Raw genomic sequence first — 14,202 nt, forward strand, 5'->3', positions numbered from 1 at the left:
CATCCAGGTGTCTCAAATGTACCATCTCAATCGGCCACTCTGGGCTCCAGACACCTCCTTCTTTCCAAACACCTCATGGTTGTCTTCTTCAAAATTCACCAACTCTCTCCTCTCTGCTGTCATAAACTCCTCCAAACATCCAAGATGTTTGAATAGCCCCTCCTCACCCCCCTGGGCTGGGCTGCCTGTGAGGGTCTGCACCTCTTTGACCAGATTGGCAAGAGGCTGGGATTGGTGGGTTTTAACTAATATAGCTTTTTTCATTCGGGGTCTGGTGGGACCACCAAGCCTTTCAGTGGCTGCTCCACCATTTTGGATTTCACTTGTCCCTCTACTAAGATTTCTGAGTTGCTTTAGGGCATAGAGAGTGATGTTTTCTGCTGCACTGTGGACTAAATAACTTGGACGAACATAGTAAGTGGTTTCCTATTTCTCGCATCTGCCCTTTTTATGGAGCTAGCGCAGCCGGCGGTGTCAGAGCTGGCTAAGGGTGAACGTGGCCTCGCTCAGTAAACCATGCAGTGAATCCCTGCTCCTCTTTGAGATCACAGTGGTCACGTTGTGAAGTCACATAGGATTTGTGAAATGGCTCTCATTGCTGAAGTGGGCTGAGGTGAGGAACAGCTGATCTCTGTGCACTGTTGACTTTTTGTATTTATGATTGCCCCAAATGCAAACAGGCCATGTCATCATTTGTTGATTGCTTTTCTATCTACTCCCAGTCCCGAGTTCTTAAGTGGACAGGGTCTTGTAGGCAAATTGTGGGTTTACACAGTCTGTGCCCTGCCAAGCAATGAGTACCAAGTAGTGTGGAATGGGCATCGACCTATGTACCTCCTCTAAACCCATCGTCCATTAGATTGGGGAAGCAAACAGCCCCTTTGATCACACCACTAAAAAGCCAGAGCCAGGTAAAGGATACAACCACAGTGCCCTCTATGCATACCCAGTTCCACGTGTTTCCCCACGCCCACTTTACCTGCTTGCACTTTAACCGTGCAGTTTTCATTACGGTTGTTTTCGCAGTTTTTTTGTAATGGGGATTCCCCCTAATCCCCATCTAACCCACCCCCACCACCTCGCCCTGCCATCCACCATCCACAATCTCTACCCCAAACACACAACACAGATACACCACAGTGAAAACTGCATGGTTAAAATACAAACATGTCAGGTGGCCACGGCGGAAACGCAGAATACAGCATATCAGCAACAGGTTACTATAAAGCTCAAGGAAAACCTGAGCATCTATTGTTAAAACCTCTTGGGCGCAAGGCCAATCAATGCTTCCACACTTAAAGTGTTTCCTCTCTTTTTACCCTTGTATGTTTGCAGCTGGGTCGATGGTCTGCTACCAACGCTGTTGAGAAAGTATAGCTATCAACATGAGTCTGAAGCTAAAAGCAATGTTAAGATCATGCACTTGGATGGGGAGGTATGTATTGTTCTGTTAATAAAAGGTTTCTATTAAGGTGAACAAACCATGAAACAATGTATCAAATGCAATGTCAAGTTTGTAGGATTTAGGAATGAGGCTGTCGGACATTTGCTTACAGCTGTGTTCTAATATGTTATGGTCATTTATAGAGTGAACATATTTTGTGGTATAGCCTTGAGGGTTACAAGTCAAAATGTTGTCTAAAATAGTGTGGAAAATATTGAGTAACATATGTTCATTTTTTTTAATATTGAGATATATAATATAAAGTAAAACATGGATGTTGATATGTTGTTTTTCAATGGCTATTATTTAAATGGTATGATAAATGTTAAATACATAAATTCATTGCTAACAAAAAAAGTATTTAATTTAGATGAACTAGGTCAAATGGGATAATGATGGGGCTTCAGAGGATGCTTCAAAAGGGGTGGAATATGAGTGCCTTTCCTCGGTTGTGTCTCAATGAAGAGTGCAGATGGTGCACTAAATGGTAGTTAGAAGGGCGTAGATGACGTGTGAAAATGGCAAACAGCCTCGTTAAATATTGTCAGTCAACATTATGCCATACCTTAATATGTTACACGAGGTAGATTGGCCTGCTGACTCTGTTCTTTCTGGGGCACTTTAAAATAGATCCCAAGCGTTAGGCAGAAACCTGTGCAGTTCCCTCAGGGACCACTGCAAAAGGCTTAGGACTACAGGTGTTGGCAGTAAACCCAATTGGTAGCAGTCTTTACCACCCAGATTTACCTGGTAGCTGTGGGTGAGCAGCCAGACTGCTCTCAAGAAGAGTTGGACAGTATATAGAGTATACAAAATAGGTACAAAGATACAGTAACACAAGCAAACACTGACCAGCGCTTTGGTATAAAAGTATATAATTATTTATTTAAAAACACACTTGTAAAATACACTAACACTAATATGGCAAGCAAGTTCAAACACAGTCACTATCAATATATATACATCCCTGATTGCTTATTGAACAAGTCTTAGTTAAAACACCACTTATTGGCAGACAGAGGTGAGCGCTTAACCTAAGATGGCACTCCGATAAGTTAGTTAAAAAAGGGAGGGAAAAGGCAGAATTAGGAAAGCACACAATACCAACACTTTTGAAAGAATCACAGCAAATCAGGAAAGGCAGAATCTACTGTAGAGCAAGAAAGTTCATAGGCCAGGCCCACTCTTGGAGAGAGCAAGGCGGAATGTGTCCAAGATCACACAATTGAATTATACTTTAAAAATATTTGCAGATAGTTCAAAAAGAGTTGGATCAGTTCAGAGAAAGTTAACAGGTCCCAGGTCACCCCAGGATAGAGAGTCAGGGATTTACGGGACACCTTGAACAGTCTGTTGCAAGTGAGACCAGGCGGGACACAGTACCTGAAATGGTGAGAAAGCTCCAGCGGGGGCAGTTGTTCCTGGCAGCAGGTGCAAGTCGGTGCTTCGTCCAGGGGAAGAGAAGATCTCGACGTGGAGGAAAGCTGGTGGTCATTGCACTGCCAGGGAAGAAACCAGCCGCGGAGTTTCCCGGTTAAAAGGTACTACCTTTTATTCACGGTAGTGGTGAAGTGTGGCTATCCGGCCGCCGGGGTGCTTGGCACGGGCGATTCGACTACAAGACAATCCAGGAAGGTGAAAAGAGGGCAAACTGGTTATCCCCACCATTTCAGAGGAAGAAGACTCTCCGGGATGAAGATCTTCTCTGTCGTCGGGAAGTGGTGAGGTGGTTCAGCAGGGCTCCACCGGTGGTGTCGTCATGCAGGTCGGCTCAGCTTCTCCCTCTTCGAATTCTTTGGTCCTGTGACGACTTCTGAAGTTCCAGTCCCCAAAGCCCTGCTTTTATGCCGAAAACCCCCATTTGTCAGTCCTAGCTGTCACTCAAACATGCTAAGTGGTGAGCCGGGCGGCTCACCACTGGGCCAATCACACAAGAGTGCCACTTGCGTTGCCGAGGCAACTCAGTCCAGGGTGCCTAAACCCCACTCCCACACATCCTGTAGACCCAGACAGAGTGGCACCACTTTTGGTGGCTTCTGTGCAGAAGCCCGCCAAAAGTGGAACAAAGGGCTCGACTTCGGTTGGAGTTATAGAGGCGAACACAAACGCCATTTTAAAACCGAGTCCTGGCAAAAATACCCAACCGGGGAATAAATATTAAATAAATAACCCAGCGGTATCATTAACATTGCACCAAAAAAGTGGTGTGTTTAAAATGAATGGGAAAATCCCATAGGAAATATTCCGGTGGAATATTTCGCGTGGTAACCACTGCCACCAGCCAGAAACTCGACAAGGGGGGACTGCACAGTGCCCCCTCGAAAAACAGACCCAGGGGCAATCTAATTACCCCTACCAGTACTTCCACAATATGATGGTTTGTACTGGTTCTGTTCACAATTTAAGACTAGTAAAGTCAATGGTGACTTTACATGCCCTGGGAGACAGTAGTCAGTCCCAGGGTATGGAGTCTACGTTTGGGGGTCACTATGACACCTCTGTGTTACTGCACTGTGGGTGCTGTGTAACACACTTACCAAAAACACATGAAACCCTATGGAGTAAAAGAGCCCATAAAACACATTACAAAGTCAAAGGATATCTCAAATCATGTCTAAGAGTGGGAGAAAAAGAGTCTCACTCTTAGCAGGAGAAAAAAATAAACCCCAAAAATCCAGCAAAGCTGCTGGGGGACTCACTAGGTTTGGGAAATTAGCCTATACAGAGAATTCTCCCTAACACTCGCCCCCCCCCCCACCCCCAGACTAAGGGACAGGAGGATTTAATCCACTCCTGGATGAATCTCATACCTCTAGTCGATGACATATATCCTAGAGAGATAGTTTTTCTACAGGGGTAACCCCCACGCTCTGGTGATATTCCCTCCTACTAAGTGAGGATAAATTATATGTATTTAAACAAAAGGAAGGAACATATAACAAACTACATCAAACAGTATATATCCGCAGACAGCAATTTCTTGTAGCAACCACGAAACAAATATGGGCTGCATTATGTGTTCTCAATAATCATCAAAGGCAGTATTACCAAAAAATATCATTTTTAATATATTAATCTCTCTTCAGCACAAGTAATACACTCATTTGTTTAAAAAACATATACAAATAACATGTTTGATGTAGTTTGTTATATGTTCCTTCCTTTTGTTTAAATACATATATCCTAGAGAGACCATCAGCATTTTGGCGGTGACACCCTGACCTGTGCTCAATGGTGAAATCAAACCCTTGAAGGCAGATTGACCATCTCAATAGTTTTGGGTTTTCCCCCTTCATTTGCATCAACCATCTCAAGGGTTGGTGGTCAGTCTGAATGACAAAAGTAGAACCATACAAGTATGGCCTAAACTTCTTCAGTGCCCACACAATAGCAAAACATTCTCTTTCAATTGTTGCCCACCTTGTCTCAGGATCCTTCAGCTTTCTGCTGATGAAGCAAATGGGCTGCTCCCTACCTTTCTCATTCAGTCTGCTAAGGACTGCACCTATACCTACATTAGAAGCATCTGTCTGCACAATGAAAGTTTGGTGATAGTCAGGAGCTCTCAGTACTGGTGCTTGGCAAATAGCTTTCTTCAGGTTTTCAAAGGCCTGATTACACTCCTCATTCCATCTGACCTTCTTAGGGAATTTTGGAGAGGAGATTACATTCAGTGGAGAAGCTATGGTCCCATAGTTCTCAATGAAATTCCTGTAATACCCAGTGAGGCCTAGGAAGGCTCTCGCCTGGGTTTGAGTAGTAGGTGTTGTCCAATTTTTCACAGCTTCAATCTTACTGAGCAAAGGCCTTATTTCTCCACCTCCTACCTCATGCCCAAGGTAGACCACCTTACTCTGTCCAATCTGGCATTTGCTTGCCTTTATGGTCAGGTTGGCCTTCCCAGGAGCCTGCAAAACATGTCCTAGGTGGTTAACATGCTCTTCCCAGGAGTGGCTGAATACTGCAATGTCATCCAAGTATGCCATGCAGAAGTCCTCCATCCCAGCTAGAACCTGATTTACCATCCTTTGGAATGTTGCAGGTGCATTCTTCAGTCCAAAAGGCATAACCTTAAATTGGTATAAGCCAACTGGGGTAGAAAATGCAGTTTTCTCCTTGTCATGGTCTGTCAGGGCTATTTGCCAATAGCCTGACGTAAGGTCAAATGTGCTGAGAAACTTGGCTGAACCATGTCTATCTACCAACTCATCTGTCCTTGGCAAAGGGTGGGCATCAGTCTTGGTGACTGCACTAAGAGCTCTATAATCCACACAGAATCTCAATTCTTTGGATCCTGCCTTTGGTACTAACACAACTGGGCTAGACCATGGACTAGTAGAGGGCTCTATTACCCCGAGATCAAGCATCTTCTTGACCTCCCCTTTGATGTGGGTCCTTACATTTTCTGACATTCTATATCTTCTGCTTTTGACGGGCAGACAGTCACCAGTGAATATATCATGCTTGCCCCAAGGGGTCAAGCCTGGTGAAAGTGAGAACAGGGAGGCAAACTGATTTAACATAGATTTGCACTCCTCTTGTTGCTCAGGTGTCAGATTTGAAGAGAGATTTACTCCTTCAATCTTTTCATCCAAGGGTAAGCCTCTGAGGAGATCAGGAAGAGCTTCACTCTCTTCTTCCTCTTCTGTTGAAGCTAGAAGCAAGGCTCCAACTTCAGGCCTGGAGACATACGCCTTTAGTCTGTTGGCGTGGAAGACTTTGGGAGCCTCCTTGGGATTGCCCAAGTCCACCAGATAGTTCACCTCTCCAAGTTTACCCACAACCTTGAAGGGTCCCATCCATGTATCTTGCAAGGCCCTATGCCTTGTTGGGATCATAACTAGAACTAGCTGGTCTTGAGTGAACTCAACCATGTTAGCCTTTTGATCATGCCAATGCTTGACCAAAGTTTGCCCAGCTTTCAGGTTATCACTAGCTTTTGCCATCATGTGTGACATTCTCCTATGGAGACCTATCACATAGTCAGTCACTCTGACTGGCTTGGGGGAAGGAGCACTCTCCAACCCCTCCTTAATCAGGGCCAATGGACCTCTGACTGATGGCCATAAAGAAGTTCAAAGGGAGAATAACCTACTCTCTCCTGAGGGACTTTTCTATAAGCAAAGAGAAGGCATGGCAGTAGAAGGTCCCACTTTCTTTTAAGGTGGTCTTCCAAAGCACCTATCATGCTCTTCATGGTTCTGTTGAACCTTTCTACCAATCCATTTGTCTGAGGGTGGTAGGTGGTTGAGAACTTGTAAGTAACTCCACAGGTTTTCCACATGGCTTTCATGTAGTGGGACATAAAATGTGACCCCCTGTCAGAGATTACTTCCTTAGGAAACCCAACCCTGGTAAAAATACCAAGGAGGGCCTTAGCCACAGCCTGAGCTGTAACAGTCCTCATAGGAATTGCCTCAGGGTATCTAGTAGCATTGTCTACTACAACTAGGATAAACCTGTTGCCTGAGGAGGTTGGAGGTTCAAGGGGACCAACAATGTCAAACCCTACCCTCTCAAATGGGACTCCCACTACTAGGAGAGGCACTAAAGGTGCCACATTCTTGGAGCCAACCTTACCAGAAGTTTGGCAGGTGTGGCAGCTCTTGGAAAACTTATCTACCTTAGCCCCCATCTTTGGCCATTAAAAGTAGAGTGAGATCCTTTCCTTGGTCTTCTTGAAACTCAAGTGACCAGCCAAAGGAATCTCATGGGCCAGTTGCAAGAACTGTTGTCTGTTTTCTTGAGGTACTACAAGCCGATTGTAGTCTCTAGGTGCAGACTCAGTCGGTTCACTGTAGAAGAGGCCATCTTCCCAGTGCAACCTATACTTCCCAGGCTCTTGCCCATCAGCCAGAGAAGCTGCCTGTTGGCGAAGACCTTCCCGAGTTGGACATTCTCTCTGTCCCTTACAGAAGTCTGCCCTGTTGGGTCCACCTTCTGCCAGTAAAGACTGCAGCTCAGGATGGTCAACAGGATCCAGATCTCCAATGAGTTCTTGGCCTTCCACTAGCTCCTCTTCAGAGTCTAGCTCAACCACACAGGGTTGTACCTCCCTCTCAGCCTCAGCTGGAGGTGGAGTTATAGGTGTAACTTTGGACAACCTTGGGGAAGTCCTTGTTGGAAGCACTGGAGTGTTTGCTGCTGGCTGTTTCCTAGAAGTCTTGGGTTTCCCCTTTGCTTCTTGTTGTTCAGAGATAGCAAGTTGTAACTCCAGTGGAGTAGGAGTGATATCCTTCTTCATCATCTCCTTGGGAGTACCTCTCATGGTTCTCTCCCTTGCAGGTCTGGTGAGCTCCTGTAACCTTTTACTAGGAGGTCTGGAGGTATGTGACACTACTCCAAGAGTTTTCAGGTCATTTCCCAACAGAACCCTTCCTGGTACCTCACTTTGTATGCTGACAGGTATCTTCACAGTCATGTCATTACACTGGATGAGAACTGGTAATTGGGGAAGCATCTGCACAGGCCCTCCAGCTAACTTGGTGAGGCGTTTGGGTGCCTTAGCAACATCCTCTCCCTGAAAAAATTATTTATCCACCACAGTTATGCTGGCCCCAGTGTCCCTAATGGCAGGAGTCCCCTGACCATTCAGCTGGACACTGTCCTTATAATACTATTTAGTATTATCCGGGATAGAATTATATACATCTAAATTCTGTTGTTCCCACAACCCCAGAGACACTAAAGAAACACTAGCTGAGACTCCAATGGGTTTATCAGCTAGTAACAGAACGTTTCCACTGGCCATCTGTACTTCCTCCTCTGGAGTGAAGGCTAAGGAGACCGTGTGGACCCCTGAAGGTTTACCCTTACATCTGGGATCCCCTTTCACATGGTCAGGGGAGCTACAAACATAGCATTTACCAAATGCTTTCTGGAATGGTGGCTTGCTCTGACCTCCTTCTGGTTTGGCACCAGAAGGTACACTAGCCTGATTTGGTTTCCCTTGTGGCTTACCCTTATTGTTTTGTTTGGGGCCCTCTTTGGGATTGGAATTATTAGAATTCTCTTTGGAGTCTTTTTTAGGCTGTTTCCCCTCATCCTTTTTCTGAGTTACCCCAGAGTCCTTGTGAGTAGCCCTGTTGGCAACCCACAAGTCAGCAGCCTTAGCTAGTTTTCTGGAATCTAATTCCTTTGAATCAGCCAAGTGCTGTCTGAGCTCAGGAGAGCAGGCATCATAAATTGACTCCAACATCACAAGATTCTTCATTCCCTCATAAGTGTTCACCTTGTAACCCTTAATCCATCCCTCTAAGTTCTTCGAACTTTCACTCACCCAGGTAGCCCAAGGGGTACCATCATGCTTTTTGAGGGTCCTAAACCTCTTAAGGTACTGGGAAGGGGTCTTCCCAAATCTAGCTATCAAAGCTAGCTTCACACATTCATCATCCTTCTTATCCTCCTCCCCCAACTCCATCACCACATCAGTTGCAACAGGGGGGAGCCTAGAGAACAACCAGGAAAGTAACTAATTTCCTGTGATGTTCTGGAGCCCATGATTATACTCAAACAGATTCAACCAATCCAACACATCTAATTTAGGCTCATACATACCCACAAGCTCTTTAGGCATCCGGGGTCTATTGGGACTGGACCTCCTAGAGGATCCGGAGAGAAGCATTTTCAACAGACAATTTCTTCATCTCTAGCTCATGCTTGAGCTCCATTTCTCTGAGCCTTAGTTCTTGGTGCCTTTGTTCTGTTTGAGCAGTAAGTCTCTTAAACTCCAATTCAAGTTTCATTTTCTCTAGTTCAAGACATTGAGGACTAATTGTGGGACCGGGCAAAGGTCCAGTAGGTACAGCTGGCAGAGCAGGCAGAGGCCTAGGGGGGACAACTTCATCATCCTCACCCTCCTCTTTTGGTTCTGACTCAAGATTATCAATACTTTGATCAATATCAATATCATTACTGTTATCTACATTTGCTGGAGTGGTAGGTTCCTCTGAACCACCATCCAGATTTTGGTTTGCTAACAACCTTTCTATTAGCTCCATGTTCTTGCCTTTAGTCAGGAGATTGTTATGCTTACAGAGAACTCTTAAACAATCAGCAGTTTTTGTAGCAAGGGACTCTTGACTATAATTTACCATAGTTGACAGGTTAGAAAATAAACTTTTTAGTGCTAAGCTTTGTGGTTAGTTGCACTAAGGTATCTATAAGCACACTAAAATGTATACTCAATACACAAATCCCACCGCTGTACACCAGTGTTAGGCAGAAACCTGTGCAGTTCCCTTAGGGACAACTGCAAAAGGCCTACGACTACAGGTGTTGGCAGTAAACCCAATTGGTAGCAGTCTGCACCACCCAGATTTACCTGGTAGCTGTGGCTGAGCAGCCAGACTTCTCTCAAGAAGAGTTAGACAGTATATAGAGTATACAAAATAGGTACAAAGATACAGTAACACAAGCAAACACTGACCAGCGCTTTGGTATAAAAGTATATAATTATTTATTTAAAAACACACTTGTAAAATACACTAACACTAATATGGCAAGCAAGTTCAAACACAGTCACTATCAATATATATACGTCCCTGATTACTTATTGAACAAGTCTTAGTTAAAACACCACTTATTGGCAGACAGAGGTGAGCGCTTAACCTAAGATGGCACTCCCAATAAGTTAGTTAAAAAAGGGAGGGAAAAGGCAGAATTAGGAAAGCACACAATACCAACACTTTTGAAAGAATCACAGCAAGTCAGGAAAGGCAGAATCTACTGTAGAGCAAGAAAGTTCATAGGCTAGGCCCACTCTTGGAAAGAGCAAGGCGGAATGTGTCCAAGATCACACAGTTGAATTATACTTTAAAAGTCTTTGCACATAGTCCAAAAAGAGTTGGATCAGTTCAGAGAAAGTTAGTTAACAGGTCCCAGGTCACCCCAGGATAGAGAGTTAAGGATTTACGGGACACCTTGAACAGTCTGTTGCATGGGAGACCAGGCGGGACACAGTACCTGAAATGGTGAGAAAGCTCCAGCGGGGGCAGTTGTTCCTGGCAGCGGGTGCAAGTCAGTGCTTCGTCCATGGGAAGAGAAGATCTCGACGTGAAGGAAAGCTGGAGGTCGTTGCACTGCCAGGGAAGAAACCAGCCGCGGAGTTTCCCGGTTAAAAGGTACTACCCTTTTATTTGCGGTAGTGGTGAAGCGTGGCTATCCGGCCACCGGGGTGCTTGGCACGGGCGATTCGACCACGAGATGATCCAGGAAGGCGAAAAGAGGGCGAACTGGTTATCCCCACCAGTTCAGAGGAAGAAGACTCTCCGGGATGAAGATCTTCTCTGTCGTCGGGAAGTGGTGAGGCGGTTCAGCAGGGCTCCACCAGTGGTGTCGTCGTTGCAGGTCGGCTCAGCTTCTCCCTCTTCGGATTCTTTGGTCCTGTGGCGACTTCTGAAGTTCCAGTCCCCAAAGCCCTGTTTTTATGCAGAACACCCCCATTCATCAGTCCTAGCTGTCACTCAAACATGCTAAGTGGTGAGCCGGGCGGCTCACCACTAGGCCAATCACACAAGAGAGTGACTTGCGTTGCCGAGGCAACTCAGTCCAGGGTGCCTAAACCCCCCTCCCACACATCCTGTAGACCCAGACAGAGTGGCACCACTTTTGGTGGCTTCTGTGCAGAAGCCCGCCAAAAGTGGAACAAAGGGCTCAACTTGGGTTGGAGTTACAGAGGCGAACACAAATGCCATTTTAAAACTGAGTCCTGCCAAAAAGACCCAACCGGGGAATAAATATTAAATAAATAAGCCGGCGGTATCTTTAACATTGCACCAAAAAAGTGGTGCGTTTAAAATGAATGGGGAAATCCCATAGGAAATATTTGGGTGGAATATATTGCGTGGTAACCACTGCCACCAGCCAGAAACCCGATGAGGGGGGACTGCACAGTGCCCCTCGAAAAACAGACCCAAGGGCAATCTAATTACCCCTACCAGTACTTCCACAATATGATGGTTTGTACTGGTTCTGTTCACAATTTAAGACTAGTAAAGTCAATGGTGACTTTACATGCCCTGGGAGACAGTAGTCAGTCCCAGGGTATGGAGTCTATGTTTGGGGGTCACTATGACACCCCTGTGGTACTGCACTGAGGGTGCTGTGTAACACACTTACCAAAAACACATGAAACCCTATGGAGTAAAAGACCCCATAGCCCATAAAACACATTACAAAGACAAAGGATATCTCAAATCATGTCTAAGAGTGGGAGAAAAAGAGTCTCACTCTTAGCAGGAGAAAAAAATAAACCCCAAAAATCCAGCAAAGCTGCTGGGGGACTCACTAGGTTTGGGAAATTAGCCTATACAGAGAATTCTCCCTAACAGCCATCACTAGTTAAACAGCTGCTGGAAAAAAAAATCATGTGGAGTAACAGTCATGCAAAAGCCAAAAACAAATTTTAAAAAACATTGGGCCTCATTACGAGTTTGGAGGTAGCCAAAGCCGTTTTTAGCGGCATGGCTACCCCCAAACTCGGGTCTGGGTCCCCCAAAAAGGGACTTACCGGGCCATTCCGACCTTGGAGGGCCCGGTTATTCCCTTTCGCGGGACCCGGACCCGGTACGTCCCCATTCCCATTTGAGCACCCATAGGGCTCAATGGGAATGGGGAGGATGCTAACAACGGGCCTGTTAATGACGGGCCCGTTGTTAGCATCCTGTTCTGCTAGCGGGTGCCGGTCTGCACGTCTGGTCTGGCCAGGCGTCCAGAGCGGGACGTGCTGCAGAACTCGTAATATGGTGGCCCGGAATGAGCGGTGCCGGTCCCTTACCGGCACCGGTCCCGTACCGGCACCGTTCATTCCGTGGCCGCCACAGTTGTAATGAGGCCCACTGTGTACAAACACTGCAGTGCACACAAAAAGTTGTAGGACAAACGTCAGCATTGACAGAAAGCTAGCATTGAAGGTGTAACTCAAAAAGCTTGATAAAATGCACAAAAAACAAAGATCCCTTGGTTCAAAGCAGATGCTGGTCCAGACGTTACTGTAAAGAACTCTGCAGCGGTTGCGCAGTCCCTTATACGGTGCAAAACCAAACACACACTGACATTATAGGCAATGCAGTTCTATACACATATGACGAAAGGAACGATAGAAAACAGGTGAGTGGTAAAAGCAGAGGTTTCTCTAGTTGGACAGCTTGGCCTAGCCTTCAGAATCTGAGAATGCAAAGTCTCACATGAGGTAACACCTGCAAGCCAATGGGTGGACCCACTAGTTCAACTCTCACTCACAGGCATGGTGCCTTGGGGTGAGGACTTCAAAACCCAGCAATTAACCCTTGCTACATAAATAACACAATTAAAGAGTTTGTCAAAAACGCAGATGGGGATGGATTATACACCAAGGTATTGGGGCTGATTTACTAAGCTCAAAAGTAGCTCATGTAAGACTAAATGTAGCTTAGTAAATGAGCTCCATATATAAATATGCATTGGGCTGATATACAGAACTTCAAAGGTGCAAGCAAAATTAAATTTACAAAGCTAAAATAAATAGGGCAAATAAAATGTATGCCAAAAAAGACTTAAATTCTACTCTCACTATTTCTTTAGCTTAGTAAATCAGCCCCATATGAAAATATTAACAAACTCATTCTGCCCTTTACCAAAACCAGCAGTTCAAAGGAATGATTTAAGCATGTTGGTGCAAGGGGCCTGGTGGAGAGGTAGGAGACGGTCATGGCAGACATTCCATGCTGAATGAAAGATGGCACCTATGGGTCTGGTGGAGGAGATTAAAGGAGCTGGCATGAGAGAATCAAGCTGCAGGGGGGACGGTCTGGGTGGGACCCTGGGCTGGAATTAGAGCAAACATGTCGCTGTGACTGTAGGATCAGAAGCTTCACATTTGAGTTTGAGGGCTTTGTTGGTGATCATTGGGAGCTGGATAACCATTCCATTGACTGCTGTATTCCTGAAATATTTGATAAAACAGTCAAATAAGTTAAAGTCGTAGGGGTGGATTCTCAACAAGTTTTGGCGCAAAAGATAAGATGAGAGACCGCATCTCACCATTTGTTCCAAAAATGATGCACCCTATCCTCAATAGTCATTGGAATGCTACACCCTTTGCCAATTTATGCAAATCAGGGGGCGTTTCTGACGCATTCCAATCGACATACCATATCCAGAAACGGCATGCGCTTTAAAATGCACATAAAACAAAGACATTCCCCTGTGCATGTTTGGAACAGGTGCAAGGATATGTGCATGGCCTTATCATGCATTCTTTTTTAATGGAACAACATCGGTATGAGCGGCTGCTGGCCCACTTGCATTTCTGTCACTCAAGCAAGGGTGGACATGCTTCTCATTGTTTGAAATGTGCTTATAGCACCCAGCCTGTCATACATTAGTGTTGGGAGCAAGCTTATGTTACTGTGTGTAAGGTAGCTGACCTGCACCTCTTGTGTGCTGTCCCCAAGAAACGTGCAGGTCATCTTTCTGAATAAGGTGACCTGCAGATCTCTGAAATGAACACATCCTCTGCATTTTCTTCATTTGCGTTCATTTTTGAGGATCGGCCAGCCTCTTTCAAAAGACCGATTTCCTTGGCCGTGTTGTGCTGTGGGGACATAGGGAGAGACTTTGTAAAAAGCACAGCAGTGCTTTGAAACCTGTGATAGGACAGTCACAGATCCAACAGTGACTTAGAGTCACGTGCAGGTGGACCCGGTGAGAGCTGATACAACCTAATCTTACCCACCCCTCGTGCCTCTCTTCCAAGCACCCCAATGTAAAGCCACCTT

The 14,202-nt window shown here is 45.5% G+C and overlaps 1 protein-coding gene across 1 annotated transcript in view; it reads left to right on the forward strand.

The window, feature by feature from the left end:
- Positions 1–14,202, forward strand: part of LOC138487325 (uncharacterized) — a 2,513,852-nt gene that overhangs the window by 1,175,755 nt on the left and 1,323,895 nt on the right. The window contains exon 50 of the mRNA XM_069613924.1: positions 1,336–1,435. Coding sequence (XP_069470025.1) covers positions 1,336–1,435 — 100 coding nt within the window. The remainder of the gene's footprint in view (positions 1–1,335; positions 1,436–14,202) is intronic.

This window comes from Ambystoma mexicanum, chromosome 9 (genome assembly GCF_040938575.1).
Source record: "Ambystoma mexicanum isolate Mex_15411 chromosome 9, UKY_AmexF1_1, whole genome shotgun sequence".
Lineage (NCBI taxonomy): Eukaryota > Metazoa > Chordata > Amphibia > Caudata > Ambystomatidae > Ambystoma > Ambystoma mexicanum.